Raw genomic sequence first — 12,884 nt, 5'->3', positions numbered from 1 at the left:
CCTTTAGACTCTCCCCCAAATCTATGCCACCCTGAATGCTCTGAATCTCATAAGCTAAGTAGAGTTGGCCTGGTTGGAACTTGGATGAGAGAAGTTTCTCCAGTAGTATTCTCTCTCTCTCTCTCTCTTTTTTTTCTGAGACTAGCGTTTAAATGAAGCTTTGCTCGTGTAGTTGTTTGTATGTGTGTCGTGTGGTGATTAGTGAGTGGGATTAGTGAGTGGGATTAGTGAGATATGAACAAATGTCTACTTAGATAGGGAGCCAACAACAGAGCAAAGTAAGCATGCCACCAAAGTCCAACTTGGTAACCCTATGAGTTTTATTGGGGTTACTTACAGGAGCAAAAGTGACTCACAAACAGCTGCATCACCAGAGCCCACCCTAGCATGGTGATAGCTCACAAGGCTGGGAAACTGGAGCACACTGCCCAACATGAAAGCAGCCCAACAGGTTGGCGGGTGACTCTTCCAGGCACCTTGGGTGGTCTTGCCTCATTCAGGAGCTTGGTTGGCCTCTGTCCCGTCTAAGCGGCCCAGCATTTCTTACTGCTTATTTATTCTTGGGGATGGAGGGGTCAGATATACCTGGTCAGTTTCAGGAACTCCCTGAAGCCTTTGAGTTATTTGCCTCTTGGACAGCAGAGAGATGTTAGAAGAGTGAATTATCAGCTTATCTGCAATGTCAAGATCTTCTCCCTTATTCCCCTTCTTCTCCCTTTTCTTCCTGCTCCTCCATTTTTTTTTTGTAGTCACTGTCTTGATGTGTAAGTTCACTGGCCTTGAACTTACCAACCTCCTGCCTTAGCTTCCCTATTGTGGAAGGAAATTGGCAGTTCAGTGAATATGTAGATCATGATTGCTTTTGTGTAGAAATAAAAACATTGCATACAGATAACTATCCCTGTTTATATGCCCAGAGGAAAAAAGTAATTGTGTGTGTGTAGCCACAGGGCAATAATATTAGAGGACAACTTGAAGGAGCAGTTCTCTCCTTCTACCATGTGGGTTCTGGGAATTGAACTCAGTCCATCGGGCTTGGGAGCTGGCATCTTTCCTCACTGAGCCCTCTTGCCGGCCCTCTAGTCAAAAAACAAACAAACAAACAACAACAACAACAGATCTTATCAATGACTCTGAGTTAATTCTAGGGTCATGGAACACTTGCATATATTTTATAATAAGAACAAGGTTGTGGATTATATTTTAAAAGAAGTAAAAAGGAAAAGGAGGAAGAGGAAAACAATGGTGCCTCCAAAATGAAGAGGAGCTCCAGTCAATGGGAAATCCCCCAGGACAGACTTTGGGGAGTTCCTCTACCCCTCTCTGTGTCTGACACTCCTCTTCCAAGTATTTTCATTTACAGTGACCTTATAGGCATGTACAAAGAACTCTTTGGGACAGTGGTTGAGGCTACCTGATAGGGTGGAAGTAAGTAAGATGGGAACATTCACAGGCTAAAGGGTCATTGAAAATTGAGCAAAGTTACTGTAGTATGTTAGAATGGGTATATTTAAATCCGTTAACCTCTGCTATGGTACCTACTCATTATTTTTGACACCTTGTAAGTAAAGTGGGGAGAGAAAGCCTTAAATAGTTATTTTCTTTTATATAGAAGGTATCCTTGTGGTGAGCAGAGGGGTGATGAAGGAAGGTTATATTTTATGGGGAAAAAAACAGAATCAGAAAAATCCTAACCATCATGAGGGATTCAGTGGTGACTATCAGTGGCTGCAGAAGGAGGCTTTTGTATTTGATGGTGAAGGCTGACAGCCTTAAATCCGCTCATCCAACTTAACATGGTAGAATACAACAGAAGTACCCATGCCATTTATGTAACCTTTTTTTTTTTTTTTTTGCCATGAATAAAAGCCCCTAGATCTAATGAAGCAAAGCCTCTAGGTCTCATGAGTCAAAGTATCTAGATCTCTTGAATCAAGCCTTCTAGATCTAACTGCCATTTCCCAGGAGGGCTGGGTGCAGACATCCATGTCAAATGATATCTCTAGATTCTAACCAGTCAAACTCTTTTTCCTAGTCTTTTTATGAGATCAAGTCTTGCCATATGGTCTTGATTGGCCTGAAGTTTGCTATGTAGCCTTGAACTTGCCCTGCATGCCTTGAACTTGAAGTGATCCTCCTGCCTCAGCTTCTTGAGTGCTGAAATTATAGGTATATACCAACATGCCTGGTTTCAATTAGCAAATTTCTGAATACGGAAAATTTCATGGAAGAAAAGAGGCTGAAGAGACATTTCAAAATAATGCAACTTATGTTTATTTTCAGTTATGAATCTGATTTGAACCCTGATACAAATAAACCAACTGTAAAAACAGGTGTACATTTACGAGAGGGTGAGAGCTATTTTAACTCTGACTTTTAAGGATATTAAGCATTAGATAAGATGACATGGTGCTTAGAATTTACTTCCAAATCTAGATGTGAGGAGCTGAGGAGGAGAAGATAGAGAGGCACCTGGCCACATGTGGGTGGGTTGTGAAGTGAGGGAGAGGTGCATGGGGATTTATTTCGCTATCATGTCTACTTGTGTGTATGTTTGGAGATTTCTGTAACAGAAAGTCAACAAAAAGCAATAAAGACTACAGCCAGAACTTCATTCTTTCATTATGGTGATGGTAGAAGTGCTGTACCTGTGCATGTGTGAGTGGCTGTGTTTGTTCATGTGTGGGAGGCTGTTGTGTGTGCATGTGTGGATGGCTGTGATTGTGCATATGTGGGAGGCTCTATGTGTGCTCTCATGCTTTGTTTGGTCTGAACACTCTGGCTACATCCTGTGGGAAGTGACTTTGATAGTTACAAACAGATCTAACATGTTAAAGGGGTGTCAGGCATCCATACATAAACATACATTCCTATTTAGGGGACTGCAGGGGCCAATCCCACTTGGTTATTTCCACGATCAAAGACTGAGTAAAACTGTCGAATGAAGACATCTCCCAGGATCCAGAGGGGCCCAGCTGGAGGATGAATGTCAAGTCCTTGAAAACCACTGCCGCAGAACTGCATTCCATCCACTAAGTCCTAGGGTCCAAAAGAAGCACTTAGTAGCAGGCAGGGAAAGATGAATGGAGTCGGGGTGCCCTACTAAATGGTGGTGCTGGCCATCCAATGGCCTTGGGTGGTTGGCGAATGCCACCATTGAGGGTGGTGGTCTCTTTCTCTCATTTCATGCTAGTATCCCAGCTTGTTCAGTACAGTGTATGTTTGCTCCATTCACTTATCTGTGGTCTACAGTCCTGAGAACTATATGTTTTTACAGCATACTCTGGCATCAGTTTACAACTGGAAACACAAAGACCTTATTGAAAAATGTTTGGCGTTAGAGTGCATTGGTTTAAATCCAATCTTTTTTAGTTTTGAGCAGAGCAGGACTTAATATTTATAAAGGACAGAAACTGCTCTATACATGGCTAGCCATTACCACTTGCTTCTTGACATCTGGGGAAGAAGCTTTTGAATGGGTTCTCTTACCACAAGGCAAGCACACATCCATTGTTCAATGAAGGTACTCCAATCTCCCCCAAACTTTATTTTTTGACACTATGTAGCCTCTGTTGTCCAGCACTCACTGTCCTGCCTCTGCCTTCTCAGTGCTGGAATTGTAGGCATCCAGCACCATCCTGTCCCACAATCTTAGATCTCAGTTTAGCAAAGATTTGAGTTCCACCAGGCAGGTGTGATCTTCCCAAAAACCATTTGAAACTCAAAGTTGCTGATTTGGAGGTGGGAAAAGTACAGCCCTGTGAGAGGACATGAGTAAAATTTAAAGCTATTCCAGCATCCTTTATGTACTGAGATGATCCTGATTGAAATCAGCATCTGTATTGAAATCAGGTTTCTGATTTATGAAACCCCAGTACTTTGTTGGGTTCAGGGCATGGTATGGGTACAAGCAGGGCCCCTTGTTGGGTGAAAGTGAGATCCTCTAGATCCCACAGGGTCTAGAGGGGCCCAGATGGAGGATGAATGTCAAGTCCTTGAAAGCCACTGCTGCAGAACTGCATTCCATCCGATAAGATTTAGTGACTGAGTCTTAGGGTCAAAAAGAAGCACTTTTTGTGGTGTGTTAGTGGGACTGAAGACTGGTGAATAGAGCTTAATTTCACATGTGGTTTGTTCTCAGCCTACAGAGGCTGTTCCAGAGTGTCCCAAGGGTTTAGGTAGTTTACCATGAAGCCATGCTTTAGAGCAAATGCTCATGTTTGCTTGGAAATCTATTTATATTTGGTGGCTTGGGAGGGATAAAGTGAAGGTCACCTCTACCTTGGCACCTCTCTGCTGCCACAGTTCCTGATCTTATAGGTGACTCTGGTTAAAGATCAACACATTAAAGTGTGTTTCCAAAGAAGCACAACATCCAAACTCAGGCGCACAGGGTATGAAGTGACCAGATTTTTGTCTCTGCCTCATTCTCAGAACTTGAAAATCATTGCAGCAAAAGACATGTTTTTGCATGTCATATCTTTTTTCTTTTTTTTCTGTATGTCATAACTTTTTTTAAGTCGCTCTTTAAAAATTCCTATTATTTATGTGCATGTGCGCAGCGTGCATCTGTGTGCATGTGTGAGTGTATCCCACAGAGATCAGGAGAGGACATTGGAGCTCCTGGAGCTGAAGTTACATGTGGCTTGTGAGGCACACAAAAAGGGTGCAGGAAACCGACTGTGGTCCTGGAAGATCCGCACATGCTCCTTTTATTAAAAAATTTACTTTATTTTTTTATTATTAGTTACATTTTATTAACTCTGTATCCCAGCTGTATCCTGCTCCCTCATTCCCTCCCAATCCCACCCTCCCTCCCTCATCTCCTCCCTGCCCCTTTCCAAGCCCACTGATTGGGGAAGGACCTCCTCCCCTTTCATCTGACTCTGTTTTATCAGGTATCTTCAGGACTAGCTGCAAAGTCCTCCACTGGCCAGCACATGCTCTTAATGGCTGAGCCACCTCCCAGCCCCAGTCAGATTGTCTTCATTTAACTCTCAGAACCTTGGCACCCTCCTCTATAAAATGGGGTAATCACATCTCGGTGCATATGAGTAGTGGGGAGGATTAGTGTGCTTGTTGATAAATTCCTCATGCCAGTATCAGAAATCCCCCTTAAGTGTCTTGCACCTCAGTAGTTGCTGCTTCATGGCAGAACTGGAAACTAGAAGTAAGTCAGGCGGTTTCTACCACAGGCAGCTACACATTTCTCAGGGAAAATGCCACATCAGGACTGGACTAGGTGGGAGGGAGTTTGGATTACTTGTAGACTTGTGTAGATGGCTCTGAAGGGGGAAGTAGCAGGCACGTGGGGAGGGTACTGTGACTCACAGAATAAGGAAACAGTCCTTACCGGCAGGATGTAGGCAGTTGGGCTGAGGGTGTATGAAACCCCGTTGATAAGGAAGGCGACATTTGGCATCACGTTAAGGGCAGCACAATCCACAGCATACTAAAACATAGAAGGATCAACTCAGAGACTGCTCTCTCCCCAGACAAGGACAGACTCTTCTGCTCCTATACCATCCTTACCCCAGGAAGACACTCACTTCTCCATCCATGGGTGTGGCCCCAATGGCCTCTTGAAGCTGTTTGATCTTGTCAGGAGGGCCAGTGATGAGGGAGGTCCCTGTGTCCACAATGGCCTGGCAGCCCTCAGAGCAGAACATCACAGTGTCTCCTACCTGGATTCTGAGGAAAAAGGGCCCCGGTGGTCCCACATTTAGTACCTGATCCTACGCCATTCCTGCTCCCTATGGGGCCCTTTACCTTATCAGGATGCAGTAATGGTATCCTCTTTGGTCTCTTCTATAACACAGGAGTGTTTTCCAACTAGTATGTTTGTTGGTTTATTTGAGACAGGCTCTCCTTGCATAGCCTTGGTGATTCTGGAACTCACTATATAGGACAGGTTGGTCTTGAATTCAAAGATATCTACTTCCTTTTGCTTCCCAGGTGCTGGGATTAAAGGCCTGCACCACTATGCCTTGCCAACTTCTTTTTAAGACAGGGTTTCACCTTGTCCAGACTAATTTCAAACCCTTAGCAATCCTCCTGTCTCTGCCTCATGAGTGCTGGATTTATAGGGATGAGGCATTATACCTGACTCAACTTGTTTTGCCTAAAATTCACAGTAGGAATACACTTCTTGACTAAGCACACACACACACACACACACACACACACACACACACACACACACACACAAGTGTACGCATGCACACACTAGCTGAAATACATTCTTGTATTTTCTATTTTACTCTGATTTCATTCAGAAGTGCATGTTGAGAGCTGGGTATGGTGAGGAACACCTGTAACCCCAACATATAGGAGGTTGAGGTGACAGGAACTTGAGCATTCCACAACAGCTGGGGCTATGTGACAAGATCCTGTCTCAAAAAAATAAAACAAAGCAAAAGAACAGAGAATCCTTAAAATGATGTCATGAACATAAATAGGTAAATCTCTATAGTCTGAAAAGCATCAGTAGCCACCAGCATTGGAGCTCACTTTTCATCCAAAGCATCTTAGGAACAGAAACTACAGTGTTCTCCTCTGAACTTCCAGATTATCTAGCATAGTGCATGAGGTTTATCAGGTGTGTAAACCTACTTCTCCATTTGCTCCATACCCATGCATGTATTTCAAGGCTCAATTTCAGAACCATTGCCTCTACCAAACCCTGAGCAGCCTTCAGACAGAGATGTCTCAGTGTGTTTGCTAGCCATTCTGGTGGCTTTTGGGACATTGACCATATCTACTTTGTGTTGTGGCAATTTGGAACCACAACTCATCTTACATACAAGCTTCAAGAAAGCAAAAATCTAAGTCCAAATCACTCTTGCATTCCTTATGTCATTCAGCCTTTGCCTAGTATGTGAACACAGCGTAGCTACCTCTGTGAGTTAGACGGATGCCTGCTAAAGGCATAGAGAAGGAAGCTGTTCCTATTTTCCTCCCTGTGCTTTTCCACACTTCCAGTCCAAATGTCAGGTTCCCAGCATCTGCTCTAATGCCTGGCAGCATCACTCAGTTATTCAGCTTGAGGTGTGCCTGTTGTGAGTTCTTCCATTCAACCATAGTTACTACATGAAGGATACTCACCCATCCAGGGCAATCTGCCAGTAGCCTTGCTTGGTGACTGGGATCCAACTAAGGCTCCCAGAGAAATGAGAGGGGTCGTAGCCTCCAAAAGTCAGCTCACTGCCTGAGCCACCTTGCGGATCACTACATAGAGAGAAAGGCAAATTGTCAAGAAAGAGCCACTGGAAACACAGAGGGGAGGTCATTAAGGGCCCTTTGATGTATCTGGTAAGTGGGCAGAAATTTACCTAGCCTGAGTCTTTGGGGATCAGAGATAAGAACTGCTCTGTCCAATGCCCTGTGAATATCCCCTGCTTCTTGAATAAAAGTTTAGGAGGTAGGGGGCAACAGAACTGTAGATCCAAGGTCAGGACCATTCTGGGTGTGCAAACCCAGTGCAACTGAGACTGCCTGCCCCCAAACATCCTTTCACACAGCATCACCCCTGCTATGCATGCCGTGGTGTCTGCTAATTTTAAAGCATTATGTTTTATTGGGGCTTGAATGTCGGTTAATTTTCATTGATAGTTATTTCTCAAGTTATATGCTGAAATGTAGTAGGATTGTGGGGAAAAAGGGCATTTCCAGGAGGAAAGGGAGCATAAAGATACAAAGCCTGGGGAACTATAGGTCATAGTAGCAGTGGGGAAAGAAACATATGTCTGTAGGAATTTTATGTTTAGTGGGGACTGAGGATGTAGCTAAGGGGTAGAGCCCTTGATTGGCAAGAACATGCATGAGTCCTGGGTTCCAGAAATCTAACCACCTGATCTTGTTGAATTCTCACATCAACCTACTATTTGCTTGAGGAAACTGAGATCCTGGGAGACAAAACAATGCAAATGGTAGGATTTAAAGCCAGGCTATTCTGGCCTTGCTCCTGACCAGCACTGCACACTTTGTCAACAAGAGGAGAGCAGGAGCCTCTGCAAGGGGAAGCATGGGTCCTAACAGTGTGCCTCGATCAAAAGCCTACACCAGGCTTGGTTCCAGCTGCAGCCATGCTGGAGACACAATGTAGCCCAAGAGAGCAAACTTAGGACTCTTCATGTGGGAGGGGAACAGGGAAAGGGGACATAAATTGGAGCATGGCGAGCTCAGGCCAGGCCAGAGAGGAAAAGGTAAATCTTTCTGCATAGGAAAGAAAGTCTCAGCACTGTAGGCAAGAATACAGGGACAGTGAGATTCATACTCTTCATAATTATAGGACATGAAGTTTTAAACTCCTGGCAATACAGCTAAGAAAAAAAATCTTAGCCATTTTTAAATGTTCAGTTCAGATTTTTCACTACCGTGAAGACAAGCTCCCATACATTTTCACAGTGTAGAACTGAGACTTATTAAGAGCAACCCTCCTTGGAAACCACCACTGTACTTTTTGCCTGTGAATTCAATTCTAAGTATCTCATATAATTAGAACCATATCTGTCCTTTTGGTGACTGGCCTTTTATTTAGCAAGGTCTTGAAGTTTAATCCATGTTCTAGCACATGTCTGTGAGACACTGGAGAGTAAACTCAGAGTCTGGTGCAACCTAGGTAAGTCCTCTACCACCATGCTACCCCTCTCCACTCTCTTTCCTTTTAAAGACCAAGTGATACTCTATGGTTATCCCACACTTTCTTTCCTATCCATCAACACAATTTAATTTTAGTAAGTTTTTTTTTTGTGGTTTTTCAAGACAGGGTTTCTCTGTGTAGCCTTGGCTGTTCTGGACTCATTTGTAAACCAGGCTGGCCTTAAACTCACAGAGATCTGCCTGCTATTGACATCCCAAACACTGGGATTACAGGTGTGTGCCACCGTGTCCAGCTTTTTAGTATCATCTTATTGACTAATCTTTCCCTTCTTTCCTAACCACAGATATTATCCTTGTTTCATCATGTTTTGGTGTCTACACTTGGCATGTAACAGGATTGTAGTATTTATTGACCATACAAACCACTAGCCAATCTCAAGGATACATTTAACTCACTGTGGTAGTTCACAAACTGTTTGACATAACTCCTTTACGAGGAAAACCACATATCCTTGAAATCCAGAGGGCTTAAGTGTTTTTCTCAAGATCATACAGCATAGGCCAGGCAAGAGACTCAAGAGATTTGTGGGTCTTAGGACCAAGAAGTCTCCTGTGCCGGCCACCTGCCTGTAGTCGTCACTGATCTGACAGAGGGGCTTGGCCAACCCCACCTGCTCAAGTAGACAGAAAATATAGGCAGATCCACAAGGTTCTGGGCCATCATGTTGTCAAACACCGGGGTTACCCCTCCAGCAGCCAAGGAGGGGTATCCTAGGCCCAGAATCCCATCAAATGCTGCATTCACAAAGGTCTGGCCAGGCTCTTTGACACTTTCTCCAAACTGCTGGCCATCCACAGTCAGCCCTTCCACCTGAGGAGAGAATTGCACAAGGTTAATTGGATGAGTCCCTGTTCTGTCTAAAGATAATTCTTCCTTTCTCACTTTCCTTGGTACATAGGCACACAGATTTCAACTATAATTCCACTCACATAATTTATTCATGTGACTTTAAAAATTGAAATATACTGCAATGCAGAAAACATGTGTCTATTTTAATAACACTCCACACACCACACATATGCCTCCTGAAATAAAACAGGATATTCCAAAGCCCCAGCAGTCCTTTCACGTACCCTGCCAATCATTGCATCCTTCCTCAAAAGTGACTTGTCACCCACGTAACATTGGTTTGTCTATTTGAGTGGTTCTCAACTTTCTTAATGTGCCAACCCTTTAATACAGTCCCTCATGTTGTGGTGATCCCTCCCAACCATAAAATTATTTTCAGTGTTACTTTATGACTATAATTTTGCTACCATGATGAATTTTAATGTAAATATCTGGTATACAAGTTATATTTTCAGTTATAATTTGACCCAAAGGGTTTGCAACCCACAGGTTGGAAATCACTGCCTTATGCCATTGGTGGATATCTGGGCTGTTTCCAATGTTTGATTATCAGCAATGGTGCTTTGTGTACACTTTCTCTGGTGAACACATGTACATATTTCAATTGAAATAAATCTGTAGATCTCAGGGTATATAAGTATTCTCTCAAAGCAAATGTTCTAGAGTCTCTTAAAATGGTGATTCCAATGTTTTCATTGCCAGTATTTTTTGAGCATTCCAATTGGTCCATATCCTCATTAAAACTTGATATGACCTGTCTTTTCCATGTTGGTTTTATAGCAAATATGCAGAGAGTTACATTAAGATTTTAATTGCATTTCATGACAATTAATGAAATTGGCTATTTGGATATCTTCTTTTAGAAATGCCTCTTTTGGTTGTTGATATATTTCAGAACCAAGTCCCTTGCTGGAAACTACAAGTTTTCTCCCCTGGCCACTATTCTTTTTGCTGTATTTGACTAACAAGGTATAAATTTTAATGTAGCTAATTTATTTGATTTTTGCTTCAATATTAGTGTTTTTTTTTAATTCTTTATTAATTACACTTTATTCACTTTGTATCCCCCCTGTGGTTCCTTCCTTCCTCCCATCCCAATCCCTCCCTTCCTCCACCCTCTACATGCATGCCCCTCCCCAAGTCCACTGATAGTGGAGGTCTTCTTTTCCTTCCTTCTGATCCTAGTCAATTAGGTCTCATCAGGAGTGGCTGCATTGTCTTCTTCTGTGGCCTGGTAATGTTGCTTCCCCCTCAGGGGGAGGTAATTAAAGAGCAGGCCAATCATTTCATGTCAGAGACAGTCCCTGTTCCTATTATAATGGAACCCACTTGGATACTGAACTGCCATGGGCTACATCTGTGCAGGGGTCTTAGGTTATCTCCATGCATAATCCTTGTTTGGAGTATCAGTCTCAGGAAAGACCCCTGTTCTCAGATTTTTTGGTTCTGTTGCTCTCCTTGTGGAGTTCCTGTCCTCTCCAGATCTTACTGTTTCCCACTTCTTTCCTAAGACTCCCTGCACTCTGCCCAAAGGTTGCCCATGAGTCTCAGCATCTGCTTTGATAGTCTGCAGGACAGAGCCATTCAGAGGTCCTCTGTGTCAGGCTTCTGACTTGTTCCCTCTTTTCTCCTTCAAAGTCCATCCTCTTTGACTTTCTGGATAGGAATTGAGCACTTTAGCAAGAGACTTCCCTCTTGATCAGTTTCTTGAGGTGTACAGGTTTTAGTATATTATATGTCTATATAGTGAGTATATACTGTGTGTGTCTTTCTGCTTCTGGGATAGCTCACTCAGATCTTTTCCAGATTCCACCATTTACCTGTGAATTTCATGATTTCCTTGTTTTTTATTGCTGAGTAATATTCCATTGTGTAGATGTACCACAATTTCTGTATCCATTCCTCCACCGAGGGGAATCTGGGCTGTTTCCAGCTTCTGGCTATTACAAATAAAGCTGCTAAGAACATGGTTGAGCAAATGTCCTTATGGTGTACTTGAGCCTCTTTTGAGTATATGCCTAGGAGTGGTATAGCTGGGTCTTGAGGAAGTGCTAGTCCTAGTTGTCTGAGAAAGTTCCAGATTGCTTTCCAGAGTGGTTGTACAAGTTTACATTCCTACCAGCAGTGGAGGAGGGTTCCCCTTTCTCCACAACCTCTCCAGCATGTGTTGTCTCTTGAGTTTTTGATCTTAGCCATTCTGATGGGTGTAAGGTGAAATCTTAGGGTCGTTTTGATTTGTATTTCCCTGATGGCTAATGAGGTTGAGGATTTCTTTAAGTGTTTCTCAGCCATTCGATATTCCTCTATTGAGAATTCTCTGTTTAGCTCTGTACTCCATTTTTAATTGGATTACTTGATTTGTTGTTGTTTAACTTCTTGAGTTCTTTATATATACAAGATATTAGTTCTTTGTCAGATATAGGGTTGGTGAAGACCCTTTCCCAATCTGTAGGTAGTCGTTTTGTTCTGACCATAGTGTCCTTTGCTTTACAGAAGCTTTTCAGTTTCATGAGGTTCCATTTATTGATTGTTGCTCTTAGAGCCTGTGCTGTTTGTGTTCTGTTCAGGAAGTTTTCTCCTGTGCCAATGAGTTCTAGGGTATTCCCCACTTTTTTTCTAGCCGATTTAATGTGTCTGGTTTTATGTTGAGGTCTTTGATCCACTTGGACTTCAGTTTTGTGCAGGGTGATAAGTATGGATTTATTTTCATTTTTCTACATGTAGACATCCAGTTGGACCAGCACCATTTGTTGAAGATGCTATCTTTTTTCCATTGTATGGTTTTGGCATCTTTGTAAAAAATCAGGTGTCCATAAGTGTTTGGATTTATGTCAGGGTCTTCTGTTCAATTCCATTGATCCACGAGTCTGTTTCTATGCCAGTACCATGAAGTTTTTAGTATTGTTGCTCTATAGTACGCTTGAGATCAGGGATGGAGATACCTCCTGAAGATCTTTTACTGTAGAGAATTGTTTTAGCAATTCTGGGTTTCTTGTTGTTCCATATCAAAGTGACAATTTTTCTTTCAAGGTCTGTAAAGAATTGTGTTGGTAATTTGATGGGAATCGCATTGAATCTGTAGATTGCTTTTGGTAAGATGGCCATTTTTACTATATCCTGCCAAGCCATGAGTATGGGAGATCTTTCCATCTTCTCATATCTTCCTCTAATTCTTTCTTCAGAGACTTGAAATTTTTTTCATACAAGTCTTTGACTTGCTTGGTTAGGGTTACACCAAGGTACTTTATGTCTTTTGTGGCTATTGTGAAGGGTGTTGTTTCCCTAATTTCTTTCTTGGTTCTTTTGTCTTTTGTATACAGGAGGGCTACTGATTTTTTTGAGTTAATTTTGTATCCGGCCACTTTGCTGAAGG

At 42.7% G+C, this 12,884-nt stretch overlaps 1 protein-coding gene across 1 annotated transcript in view; it reads right to left on the bottom strand.

The window, feature by feature from the left end:
• Positions 1-2,874: 2,874 nt before the first annotated feature.
• Ctse (cathepsin E) overlaps positions 2,875-12,884 on the bottom strand; it is an 18,322-nt gene continuing 8,312 nt past the window's right edge. The window contains exons 5-9 of the mRNA XM_055598170.1: positions 9,273-9,472; positions 7,105-7,227; positions 5,550-5,691; positions 5,354-5,452; positions 2,875-3,039 (exon numbers count right to left, since the gene is read on the bottom strand). Coding sequence (XP_055454145.1) covers positions 2,875-3,039; positions 5,354-5,452; positions 5,550-5,691; positions 7,105-7,227; positions 9,273-9,472 — 729 coding nt within the window. The remainder of the gene's footprint in view (positions 3,040-5,353; positions 5,453-5,549; positions 5,692-7,104; positions 7,228-9,272; positions 9,473-12,884) is intronic.

The sequence above is a fragment of the Psammomys obesus genome, unplaced genomic scaffold (genome assembly GCF_907164565.1).
Source record: "Psammomys obesus unplaced genomic scaffold, mPsaObe1.curated_primary_1811, whole genome shotgun sequence".
Classification (NCBI taxonomy): Eukaryota; Metazoa; Chordata; class Mammalia; order Rodentia; family Muridae; genus Psammomys; species Psammomys obesus.
Note: the sequence above shows the minus strand (reverse complement) of the source record. Positions and strands in the feature narration are given on the sequence as shown.